This window comes from Etheostoma spectabile, chromosome 12, assembly GCF_008692095.1.
Source record: "Etheostoma spectabile isolate EspeVRDwgs_2016 chromosome 12, UIUC_Espe_1.0, whole genome shotgun sequence".
Taxonomy (NCBI): Eukaryota; Metazoa; Chordata; class Actinopteri; order Perciformes; family Percidae; genus Etheostoma; species Etheostoma spectabile.
Window position 1 is genome coordinate 17,036,340 of NC_045744.1, and position 13,858 is coordinate 17,050,197.

Below are 13,858 nucleotides of genomic sequence, written 5' to 3' on the forward strand. Positions count from 1 at the left end.
ATGTCAGCTGCTGGAGAGCGGCCAACAGTGATTTAAATACGGTCAGAGAGGAAAGCTGTCTGTGTGAGAGACAGGAGCGTCTCAGGGAAGAGTGAAGTGGGCCACGCGTTTTAGTTGTTTGTTTTTTTAATTTTCGAACACCCCCCTTTCCCCTTGAACTGAACAAAGTGTTGCTATCCCCAACAAAAACACTTTTTGTTGTCCAACATTTCTATTTGGCTCTACTTTTTCCACTTGGCATTTTGTTACAGCAACAAGTGTTGCTGGCTACCAGCGACAGTTTATCTATTTTTACAAACAGAAAAAAAACAGAAATGCCAACGACATATTAGCAGTCTCTCAGTGCGCCTCGGCCACCCAGTGAAGGCTATCACTGCCGTGACACCAGGCTGCGATGATCGTGTCCAACGTGAGCCTGAGCGGCTGCGCAGGGGTCAACAGCGCTCTGTGTGCCGCAGCTGCGGAAGGGCACTTCGAGGGAGGCTCACACCGGACCACCCTCACACCGACAGGGAACCTGATCGTGGCTGTGTGCCTGGGCTTCATCGGCATTTTCGGATTTATGAACAACCTGTTAGTGCTCGTGCTCTACTGCCGCTACAAGATGCTGCGGTCGCCCATCAACCTGCTCCTGATTAACATTGCCATCAGCGACCTGCTGGTGTGCGTACTGGGGACTCCGTTCAGCTTCGCCGCCAGCATGCAGGGAAGGTGGCTCATAGGTGAAGGCGGCTGCGTATGGTACGGCTTCGCCAACTCCCTCTTTGGTGAGTAGAAATGCAGAATCTAAGAGGCAATGTTCATTTGGACGTTTAGATTTTGTGTTTCGGTTGCATTTGTGAACTACTGTATTCTGGTTTTATTTCAGATGTTAGTGGTGGCACGCTTGGATCCTTCGCAGAGCACTGTAATTGTTAGGATGTTTAGCTCAATTCATGGGGTCGCAATTAAGGATCCAGACACATTTGAAAGTTATATGGCTGTTTGCGAAAAACCGTTATTCAGCACTGCACGTAGGAGCGATGTTGCGGATCATAGCCCACTTCGATAGGATGTACATCCACTATCGCGGTCCCGGATGATGCCTGAACATGGGCAGGCTTAGTGTCTAGGTGATGAACTGTAAAAAGTCTTGTGTGGCTCTTCCTGGTGCTGTATTGGTCATTTACTCCGGCTAGGGCTGCATGGCAGACTGTTGAATCACTTCCAGCCAGTTCCTAAGCTGCACGTGCATGCATTGTCATACAACAAGATAGCTGGGGATGTTCGGGAAGCATATGGTGTGCTTAGCACTCCCTTCACAGACTTTTAGTAATTTGTTCAAATGTCATTAGGAACTCTGAAAACCTGTCACACAGGACTGTCAGTAGGTGATTTGGCTGCTGCATGTACTGTTTATGAAGCAATGTGCAATGGCAGCTGAATGCCTGTTCCCATACAGTAGAGTGTCTGAAGCGGAGGTTCATTTAGCTGCCCGTGCAGGTCTGTGGTGGGCTGTGGGGACACGGGCTTGTGAGCAGGCTATGGCAGATGCATCAGCATTTGTTGCAGAAGAAAATCACCCAGGGGTAATCTTTAATGAGAAAAGGGGACTCATGGTCTATTTTTGCTCAGGAGTGCTGTTATTGATGCAAATGGGGCACAATGAAGCAATTGAGAACAATGGACTCACTCTCTCACCTGGAATTGGGCCAGGCTGGGATTCTGAGGGGTGTGTGTGGTGGTGGGGAGGGTGTGGGGGGGGGGGGAGCTTTGTGTTAATTTTTGGAGAGACAGGGGTGCTATGTTAAAGTTGCAAATATACAGAATAATACCCATTTCCCTGAGCAGTCTATCAATCAACGCTTCAAATTGAGTAATTTGAATAAATTAGTTGGATGCAAAATTTGAGAGAAAACTGATTGCCAAATTGAATGCTTTAAACAACAAGGCTCTTCTATCATCAGGAGTTAATAATAATAATAATAATAATAATAATAATAATAATAAATTGTATTTAACAGCACCTTGCTGAGCACTCAAGGTCGTTTCACAGACAATAAAAGACAGATACAGGGAACAAAAAAGTGTAAGCAGTTATAACAAAACAAACAAAAACAAAAACCATAGCCTGACTGAAAGTTATTTAAAGCTTTTTTTGTACATAAATTAACCTGTTACTGGTAAACACAGTTGGTTTCTTTAAAAAAGGAGTTCCTACATTCATTGGTCATTGGAATAAAAATATATCAGCATTGTGAGTGGCTTTCAACAACATAAAAATTAAAGAAGTAGAGCATTTCAGAAACCGAGATATTCCTTTACAAATGCACAATAACTGCACATTGCATGCTGAACGCCCGTAGTCAGCACCCATAGCTTTATTCTGACAAAAGTTAATATAAATGGCTCATAAATCTCACACACAAAAGTTCTCTCTCACTCACTTCAGTGCATCCAATCTCCAGATGTTTAAAACCTAGCTCAGAAGGGGAGCTCCTATTGGTAGCCTGCACCCACAAGTTAAACAACACACAAGTCAACCGTTGCAGCTTCTGATGCAAGTAACTAAACGTTTTGAGTAGGGCTGGACAACTAAGATTTATTGTTATAAAACTAAAATATGACTTTTTTCACAAGACATTTTCATTTCAAGCAATGTGTGCTTTCCTTTCAATTCTAATTCTAATTTTCAATAATTAGCCTTAATAGCTCCCGATTTGTGTGTTTCCTAAATACTAAATCTAAATCTTTAATATTTTAGTGTATTTAGAGTACAAACCTTGCCAATGAACTATGAGGACAAAAAAACTTGAGTTATCGTTGATGTATTGTTATCAAGGTAAAATATGCAATTAATCGTGATTTTGATTTTAGGTCATATCGTGCAGCCCTTGTTTGGAACAATTTGTCCTTATCTAGAGTAGAATTACATGTTGAGCCACCTCCAGCTTATGTTAAAAACTGTGAAAAAGAGGTAAAAACAAAAAGGGTCAAAAGAAGAAAGCTGGGTGTGTTGCTTTCCTTCACCTCTTTGACTCTGGGACTGTGCATTTGCACATCTGACAGCAGAGTATGGGCGGATTGGGAGACAATGTAAGACATGTAAACTGTCCCCCACCTCCTAAGGAGAAGACAACCAGACTGTAAAAGACTCCCTCTTTGTGTCCATTTGTGGTGGTTTCACATCTCGTTAATGTCATTTTATCTTTGTGGTAGTTTTTTGTTTCTTTCCTGGCTCTTCTTACATAGTTGCCCTGTTGCTTTTCTGCTACAATTTTCAGTTCGTTCATCTTGATTAAACTGAATTTTCCTTTGCTTAAGAGCCTCTTGAAACTGTCAAACTTTTAAATTGAAAACAGACTCACAAACGCCACTTCCTCTGGGATAAATTGGCAAATTTCAAAACAGAATTACTTCATTTCAGTCATGTCGCATAGAGTGAAGTGAGCCCCTGACGTTTCTCAATATCTGAAATGTACTCTGATTTTATCTGCTGTCTCGCTAACCCGAGAGCTATGTTGAGATTTAACAGCATCGAAAGATGTGTAACACTGTCATCCACAAGGACCCAATTTATTAAAATCTGTCTGACAGGACTATGGTTTCTACAAGCTAAAACAGAGCAGGGAGTGAGTGAGTGAGTGAGTGAGTGAGTGAGTGAGTGAGTGAGTGTGTGTGTGTGTGTGTGTGTGTGTGTGAGAGAGAAAGAGAGAGAGAGGACTCAAAGACGTCATTAAAACCTCCATTGGTTATGAATGAGTAATTACTCAATGGGCTCAAAACAACAGAGTGAAAGAAAGATAAAGAGGGGGGTTTGGAATAAGGAAAAGTGAAATTGATTGTTTAGATGATAAATCCTGTGTGCTGCCTTGAAAAAGTGACAGTGTCGGTCTTCACCAAAATTCTAAAAAGCATTTCTGAATGATCAATGTTCCTTCAAATTAGAGGGCATCACTGTCAATGACAAAAGACAGTGTTACCTTGGTGTTAACACATTGTATTCTTGCTCCCTTGTGACATGGATTTCTGTTTTCCTCCTGCTTTTAGCCTATAAAGCGTTAAATTTTTGATTAACTAAAAAATAGAAGATGCACCGCTTTGTCTTTTTGCTGAGAGTGCAAACTCAAGACATTTTGTGAACATGTGTGTGTCTCACAAAGTGCATGTAGATCCATTTAGCCGCTTCACCTCTTCTGCCCACCTCCTTGCATTTCCCTCTCTATTTTACTGAACCTCTATTGTCTTCCATTATACTGTGGAGGAACAGGAGAGGATCTTTATTTGTCACCAGGTCGGCATGTTTCTGCATACTGCTGGCTGCCTCCTCCTGCCTCAAGTGGACTCTGCACACAGTCACTGGATTAACCTTGTACCACTGGGCCCACTTACTGCATACTGAAGTTACATTTCCATGCTGCATGCATGCTCCCACATGAACCAGCACAGATGCGGGCATTGACATGGATGAACATGTACTGTAAAGGGGAGAGGAAGCGCATGTACATCACGCAGGCACAGGCAACACCTGGCCTGAGTGATGTTAATTTATTGCGACGGTTCTCAGCGGGGAGAAAGAAAGCAGAACAAAGCTGCTCCTTCATAAAGGTCAGAGTGAGACAGCCAACTAATGAGCCTGTGTAATTAACAGAGTATTAAAGCTGAGAGAACCTTACAGCATACAAAAATATGTTGTGGGTGATGGGTGTCCGGTTTGACATTAGTGTGAAGGATCATCTTTGTACACGCAGAGAGTGATTTGCAAAGGCAGTCATCCTTAATGTAATCCAGACATTTGCAATCCAATCTCTTTTTACCCCTTAGTGCTGTTCCAGCAGTTCTGGTAGTTAATATTTCTGGTTGTTAACATAACACCTGTGATGACTGAAGGAAAACACACTGGGATTTATAGAGCAAACAGCTTTATTTGAACCTGTGTTTTTGATTCAAACTGTCTTTTCCTGGATATATCAGACAAGGGATACTGAACCAGATGCTTTCTAAAAGACAAATGAAACAGAAACAGTGCGGGAACATCACAAAGACGGCAGAACAAAGATGTTCCTTTTTTGTTTCAGACATTATCAGATCATAAGATGTTTCACTGTTAGGTATTAGATTCAGCTGCTGCTTTGATTCTGATGGAGGACGAGAAGACGGGTGGTACTGGTATCTTTCACTATGACATTACATTGCCTCGAGTAAAGATTTTCTTGTCACTCACACTGTGTCACGAGAGAAAGAGCTGTTCTCATCAGGACATGTGATGGGATCAGCTGATATAATCAAATTTTCATAGCAAAAGTGATAAATCATAATCAACTACAACACATTAGTAGAGCTTCAGGGTTTGAAGGTTGCTGTCTGTTGGTGCAGCAACATGATCATTGCCAGAATCAAATATTGATTCCTTGGGAATGTGTCATGGAGGAGAGCTGCTAATCAGCTGCAGTTTTGAGAAATGGTGATTGGATTTGGCTCCATTTATTCCAGATGTTATCAGTCTCTTCTTAAAGATGTGTTACACCACAAGCTCCCAGACTGGATGTTGGGAAGAAATGCCTCACAGAAGTACTCATTACCGTTACATTCTCTTCCTGTTAGTTATTTGATATTTCAGGAAATCTCGGACTGTATTATCCTGGTCATACCATTAGGGATGCACCGATACAATATACTGGATTGGTGAATCCAATACTGGCCTTATTTTTGAAAATACATTAGACTGGTGTAGCCATATACTGTATACGACGGCCATCCATCACAAGAAAACAGACCCGCCTTGTTCAAAGCGTCATCCTTTATTTATGAGATTTTGACACCTTTGAACTAGTAACAAAATAGGTTATTTGTCAATGCCATTCAAAGCAACCCCTTGACTTTGGAACGACCTGCCCGAGGAGATAAGGCTCGCAGAATCAATGACTCTTTTAGCTCACTTCTAAAAATCCATTTTTATAGACTTGCTTTCACGTGATGTTGTTTCTTTCTATTGTCTCTTCTGATCTATCTATAGGTATTTGAGACCAGGCTATTTCCAAGGAAAAAAGGCATTCATTCTGAAAGTTACGTCGATGATGCTTTAAATGTTTGAGTTTGAATTTACTGTAGCGAGTGACGAAGAGTGAGCTGTAACAAGCATACTGTTCTGCAGTGTAAATATATGTCCCCTCTCAGTACACTACACAGTGTGTACATACTGTAAAGCAAAAATAATAGACGTGTCCTGTAGATCTCAAGATCTCCAATCTTGCACTCAACACTGCACTTCCTTGGGTCCTCGGCAATACACAAGCCAAGAGAGAAACTTTAATCTCAGAGCTAAGTTTGTTCCCATCTTGTTTTCTTACGTTTCCCTCTGTTCATTCATTGTCCTGAGTTGTTGTTGCATGGACCACCTATTTAAAGGAATGTCCAGTTCAGCTTTGCTGCATTGCCGCTGATAATAGATGGGCATGAAGGATGGCCTTGTGGATAACAATGGCTTTAAAAAATAACAATAGAAAAAAGGCCGAGGGGTTAGCATGAACTGTGAGCTCCAGGGTCTTGTGCCTCTGTAATACTGAGAAAGAAAAGCAGTGAGAAAAAGTGAGAGAGAGATAAGAAAGCTTCTAAAAAAACAACAACTTCTGTTTCACCGCATTGCTTCTGTCAAGCAGAGACACTACAGGTAGTGCTGCAGTTTATGATATACAGCATTGTGTATCTGCTGCATGTGAACCAAAAGATTTGACGGTTCCACAACCACGTTTGGTATGGTCTAAGGTCAATTTTTTAAAAGTGGTAAACACAAAATGACAATGTTTTTTTTTTTTTTTTAATCAAAACCCATTCTATCTTCAAAGCTAAAAAATAATAAAATAATAAAAATAAATATACTTTCAGCTGCACTTTGGATTTCAGAAAGAGCTTTACATCAATGTGACTGTGCATGTTTTTCCTCACCACAGTAGATAAAAATGTCTGTCTCTATTTGATGGCCCCATTAAATGTGACGTGCAAAAGTCAGGGTAAAAAAAGTATAATCACCCCTGTGCATGCTTTCTACAATGTTACCTCTGTATGTGTGTCCACCCTGTAGGCATCGTCTCTCTGATCTCCCTGGCTGTCCTCTCCTATGAGCGCTACAGCACCATGGTGGCGCCCACCGAGGCGGACTCCTCCAACTACCGTAACATCTCCCTGGGCATCACCCTCTCCTGGGTCTACTCCCTCATCTGGACCATGCCGCCACTTTTCGGCTGGAGCCACTATGGTCTCGAGGGTCCTGGGACCACCTGTTCTGTCAACTGGACGGCCAAGACAGCAAACAACATATCTTACATCATCTGCCTGTTTGTCTTCTGCCTCATTGTGCCGTTCTTGGTGATCGTGTTCTGCTATGGGAAGCTGCTGTGCGCCATCAGACAGGTGAGGAAATATGGGGACGGGGAAGGCTTCCACTTAACCAGCAATACCTGCACAAAGCCTAGGTGCTCCTTCAACATTGGCTGCTGTGTTAAAGGTTGCACATGGTGAGAATTTCAACACTAAAACCATATACTCCACATCCCATTAACCCCGTTACTTAAGGAGACAAAATATATTCCCATAATGTCCTTTACAGCTTCAAAACAGATGGTACCCATTACTGCCAGAAACTGCCAAAAACTAAGCAGATATGCTAAATAAATTGGCTGAATTTATATATTGTTTTTTTTTCCAAAGTGCTTTACAATTTGTCTCTGAATCACCTATTCAAACCCACCCAGTGACACAATACAGTTTGTGTGGTGCTAATGGTAATGATATCTTAAATGTCTCAATACTAGTGGTCTATTGAGGTTAAAATGTGACACATTGCAATTTTATATTTGACAAGCTGGTACACTTTTACCCAGCTCTACATTTCCGCCTTAGCCATAGAGCATTAAGGCATCTTTCAGCTCATTGTTTTGCTTTTACATCCAGCAAATATACATTTTTTTTTATTCACTCTTGCTGCTCCCAATAAACTCATTACCAGCATCAGCTGGTTTTAGTGGATTATATCCACATATTCTACCTGCAAAGCCCCACACTGCAGAGAGACACATTAATCAATTAGCTGGTGAACACAGTGGAGCATTTAGCAGCTGAAGGTCCAGATATTTCTCTCAGGAGTGGGAAGAGACCAAAACAGAGCTAAAAAGAAAGCCAGAGACATAACCCTTATAAATGCTAATGTTAACATAAGTTCTGTGTCTGCTGGAATTGTAAAGCAACTGTTAGCAAACTGCTTTTCCATATCAACCAACAACGTTGCAATAATTATGTTTACAGCCTATTTCTGCTGACCCCAAAACAGTGAATGAAGAATTTACAATTTCCAATTACCCAAAACAGTTTTCATAGTGGGACTGTCAATCTAGAGCAATGGGAGTTTTCCCAGTGCACCTCTCAACTTAAGAACAAAAGCCAGGACAGTGGAAGTTAAATGTAATTCTATTAAAGCCTCTATATGCTGGATACAGCAGTGAATAAATAACCAAAATACATAGAAGTTAAAAACAATATTGACTCCTGCAATTTAACTGTCACAAGAGACAATGTTCTTGTCCTTATTAGGACAGGTGTTTCAGACACCTACCTAACAATGTGTGCCTGTGCAGTGCAGAATGTGTGTCTTGAAACATCTTTTATTAAATCCAAGCACGTCTTAACAGAAACATTAAGTTCAAACAAGAAAAGCAGACCATAATAGTTGTGTGCAAGCGTGCATCCTGATGAGTATTATGTTATACAATTGGATTATTGAATTCTTCAGCTTTAATTGAAATAGATCTGCTGTTGTTATGTCAGTGAATTACAGCTCATAGATTAATTTGCAGAGCTGACTCTTTTGTTGCTGAGTAACTAAATCTAAAAACGTTATCTCGCTGATCTGACATTTTTCAGTTAAAACTACTTTTCTCCCAAAGCTGTGAACTAGTGAACCAAAACCTGCAGCTGCATTTCAAACGGTTGTTTTATCGCAAAGCTAATTGCTGTTATGAATCATAACCTGTGGTTTCATGCACTAAAATGACTAAAATGGGTGCAGTCAGTTTCTGGGTCTTTGTCAGGGGAGCTAAATTCTGATTGGTCACACCACACACGCTATTTGTTTCACACATTTAACTAAATGGATTGATGTATTGAATACACCGGCCTCATATTCAGAATGAGTTATGCCAGGGCCGGAATTTATCAAGCAATATGTAGGGTTATCTTGCTATTTCTCTATTATTCTGCATCAATGGTTTTCACTTTGTTCTTTTTCTTTTGTCCCCTCTCATATTATACAGTATCTATTTGCTGTGTTTCCTCAACGCACACTGCTCTTTGTGTAGATTAGGAAAGAGGCAAAGGAAAGTAATAGCATTTAGTTCTCTCTCTCTGTCTTATTCAGCCCTTTTTTCCCTCTTTTTCATCCTCAAGAACTCTCTCTTATACATCTATAACATGTTGGCTTCAGCTTCATTGCCCTGTTTTCCTGTCCCTTTTTTGTACAAGGTTAAATTTATCTTTGCTCGTTTGGCTCACCGTGCTGTTTGGGCTTGTTAATGATGTGCTGCTCAATGAAGCAGGGTCACATGTGGGAAGACTGAATCAAGTCTGGGTTAGTTCCAAGTTGTTGTAAATTCGCTAGTCAACCAACCATCAGATGTGAGGGAGGACGCAGAGGGGCTAGGACGTCTAGTTTAATAGGATGTGGTTTGCTACATGTATGAAGGACATGATTGGCCTACATACAGTACATCACTTAACTTTAGTTAAATGCTTCATCTTAATAATGTGACGTAATGTGAATATGTGCTCCTTGCTCACTTAATCTATGCATCATCCTCCCAAATAAAATGCTTGCTGGTGGGTTTTTAGTAAAATAAAATGGACACAGACAGGAAAAGAGAAGACAGGTACAGACAGCAATATAGGCAAAGCTAATGCCTGCTTGCTTGAATATGCGTTTTTAGTGTCTGACATCTCTTTTTTTTCCTGTGATGGGAAATTAAAGTTTTTTTTTAGGCAGAAGACAGGAGCTGTGTGAAAGAGAGTAGTTTGTCCTTTCACAGGCACTTCAATCAGGGGACATCTTAAAACAGATGCATGCTTGCGAGCTCTGCTTTGGGTTATTTGTTTGGGAACAAATGAACCCTGTGCCATGTTGGCAATGTCTACACTTCACTACAGTGCTGGTAAGTTAATATGACTTTGAATGATGACAGAAATATTGACTCCATGACGGTAATGCATTTAACTACATGAGTGTATAAGGCTATTTGCTTCACATATACTACGTAAAATGTGTTTTAGTTAATTAAAGTCAGTCTGTACAAATATGCAACATGCCTATATTATGTAATTTACAACTATAGTGCTTATAACTTTCACTGCACTACTGTCGGCAGGGGATCTCACGATACAATAAAATTAAATTGGATTCAACAAATGTATCCATTTTACCACATCTATAGCTTTATTCAACAAATTACACACACAATATCAACATTGAAGTTGAATACATTCATAAAATCAATTAAAAAAAAACTGATTAAATTAGGCCCAATTTGCCAATGTGCTCCCCCTTTTTTTACCTTACTTCACGTGTTGTTTTGTGCACCCAATATAATAAAAATATAGGCATGAACCAATCCATCCAAAACAAGTAAATCAATTACAGCACACTCACATGCTGTGTGTAGGCATTCTATTGCTCCAAATGTAGCAGACTGTGACTTTATTGTTCTTGCAAGCACTTCTGGGCACCTTCACCCTTCACATACTGTCTTACTGATATTGCACAAGTCACTCACAGACTTCCCAAACTGCTTACTGAAGGTGTGAAATCACGTAAAAAAAAAAGTGAGTTTCTGGTTCTATTGATTTCACAAATGCATATTTCATTGTTTTTTTTGGCACTTGCACTGCAACATGCAAATGCGGCAAGAAATCTGGACTGACTGACTGACTAACAGTGACTAATGGGTTGGCATTTTCATCCCTAATAGCTACAAACACAATCCAGAATTGCTACATGTTATCTGGCTAATGAACGATGAATTAATTAAACAACAGCTGTTATCTCCGATTGCCAGAAAAAATTGGCAAAACCTTGAATGCCATTACCAGTACTCTGTGCTCAGTTTAATAAAACTGCAGGACATGGGGACAGCGTTTTGGCATTTTGGTATCAGGGACAGCAGTGTTATGATATTATGCCACAAATGCAGTGCAAAATGATTTTAAGACAGAAAGGGATTGGTTTTTCACCACAAAGTTACTTTTACATAATTTGGTGTCTCACTTGATATTTCAGATTAAATAAAGACAATAATCATCAAATTAGATTATTTTGATTTGGTTAACCACTAATTATTTTGCCTGAGTACAGAAGGCATAACCAAATGGTTGAAGTGATGCCCTTTGGCTCTGTTAAACAGAGTTGGGTTGAATCATCAGAGCCATTAAATTTCCTGATCCAAAGACCATCTGTCCAGATTATTTCCTTCAGTTAGCCTCAGCAACAAAAATGTCATCAAAGTAATAGTAGAAAGCAGCATCTGGTGGATTACTGCTTTGACAGAGGGACATGGATAAACTACAATAACGAAACTTGAAATAATTTGCATTATTTAAGTTCAAGAAAAAAAGACGGCAAAATATGTACATGAACACATACACACACATCTACACGAGTCTTTGGTTAGATCACCAATGGCTTCCCGCCTTGTCCCAACATCTTTACCCTTGGCCTGAATTCATCGTGTGACTCATATGGCCCTGTGTATATCAAGCGACACTCAAGTGCTACAATATTTCTCCAACATGCTGTAGGCTATGTGGCACAGAGGCAGAGCTGGAGAGAGGGAGGGAGATGAAGATATCAAGAGGAAGTGAAGGAGGCAGACATGAAAGGAAGATAAGGAGGGGAGGAAGGGGAGAGCAACAGACTGTGACTGCTGGGGTCCACATTTTGTGCTGGCCCACATCCAATGCACTGACCTTGCACTGGTCAGGAGGTAATTTCATTGGCCACACATTTCTTTCCACTTTTGTGTTTATTTCTTTGTTCACATTAAGGCCCCTGATGTTCCTCACCACAAACACTAGAGTGATGGTACAACTTGACTTGCTCTTTTTTGGTTTTCCATTAGCAAAGGTTGTGCAAAGTAGGCTACCTGGTACTTTTTTTTTTTTTTTTTCACCTGTTCTCACTCACAACTCGTAAAATACAGACACTTGATCAGTGGGTCTCAGCGTCGGACACCGACGCAAAAATCACCCTTTGTATGGAATGCACCGGGTTATAGCAGCAGCATTGGATGACATTGTAATAAGGCGGACAACAGGTGCAAGTAGTATGAAAGACCGAAAATCCACTTAAGGAGTTTAGTTAAAATTCTGCAGACCACATATGGTCAGAGAGAATCTTCACTAGCGCCACGCGGACATCCTGCACAAACCCAGAACCTTCAAAACAACCCTCAATGGCAACTACACATTTCTGTAAACTAGATTTTAGTTCCTCTCTTTGGTTGCTGATGAAAGGATTCAGCAAGTGTCACATTAAAGATGATGTCACAGCATTTTTGCGCTGCATTGCTATGGTGATAATCCCACCTACACTAAGGGGATATAAGTGGAAAACAAAAAGAAAAAAGTTCTGATATTTAAAAAAAGTGAGTTGAGCAGAGCCAAAGCATGCAGTGAGAAAAAAAGGACAGACAGACAGAAAGGCAGAAAGGCAGACAGACAGACAGACAGATGCACAGCTGTGAAAACGCTTCTCAGCGACTCTTGTGGGGGAGTGGCGAGATGCCTGAGGCTGGTGCTCGGCAGAGTACACTGCATGCTTGAAACGTAAATTAATTCTCCATCAGTTTGGCTCCAAGATGAAGCTCTAGTTCTCTTTGTATTACAAATGCCTTGTATCGACTCATTGTCTTGTTGGGTCCTTGATTTTTCACTTGTATTTCTTCTTCTCAGCATTTCCTTTGCCATAATGTAGTATTTTCTCCAACTCGTTCACATCAGTTTTTGGACTTTTCTGTTTTCTTGCTTGTTCTCAGTTACATCTCCACACATTAGGGCTGCAACTAATGATTATTTTGGTAGTCAACTAATCTGTTCTCTCACTCACTCACACACTCACACACTCACACACACACACACACACACACACACACACACACACACACACACACACACACACACACACACACACACACACACACAGACTCATACATACATACCCAGCTTTCTCATTTTCCTTTTTACCATTTTCAAAGCTCTCTTTCAATCTCTTTCTCTGAATCCTCTGCCCTCTTCACGTATTCTTTCCCTTTCGGTGTGCCATCATTATCCATCTCTGTCACCTTGGTTGTCTTGGTTGCTATTATTGCATCCATTCCTTCTCTAGCCCTCATCACCTCTCCACAAAACAAACCAAAGTATGGAATTTTTGTATGGCAAAAAGAAAGATGTTAACACCTGAAAGCAATTTCAGATATGGGTGTGTTTATTTGTGCTTTAGAAGTAACCACTTTTTAACAGGACTAAGAGTCTACAGGGCTCACAGCTCTGTGAGGCTGCACTTAGGCACAGCTGCGCTTTGAGCTAAATGCTAATTGTAGGATGCCAAGGCTTGGTAATTAACACTAAACACCAAGTACAGTTGGTAGCTGATGGGAATATTAGTTTCCAGGTAATTAAATAAACCAAAGTATTGGACACATTTACATTTGAATTGATGATGGCACTAGACGAAAGTCAAGGAATCACCAAGGTTATTATAATTATCGTTAGAGGTTTCAGGTACATTACAGGTAAATTTTACAACAATCCACAACAACATGCACATTCCCAGAGCCAAGTTGCT

General features: G+C 40.6%; 1 protein-coding gene across 1 annotated transcript in view; it reads left to right on the forward strand.

Moving 5' to 3' along the window:
- Window positions 1–97: 97 nt before the first annotated feature.
- The window catches only part of LOC116699614 (pinopsin), a 50,372-nt gene continuing 36,611 nt past the window's right edge, over window positions 98–13,858 (forward strand). Inside the window, exons 1-2 of the mRNA XM_032532273.1 lie at window positions 98–767; window positions 7,061–7,389. Coding sequence (XP_032388164.1) covers window positions 395–767; window positions 7,061–7,389 — 702 coding nt within the window. The 5' untranslated portion in view covers window positions 98–394. The remainder of the gene's footprint in view (window positions 768–7,060; window positions 7,390–13,858) is intronic.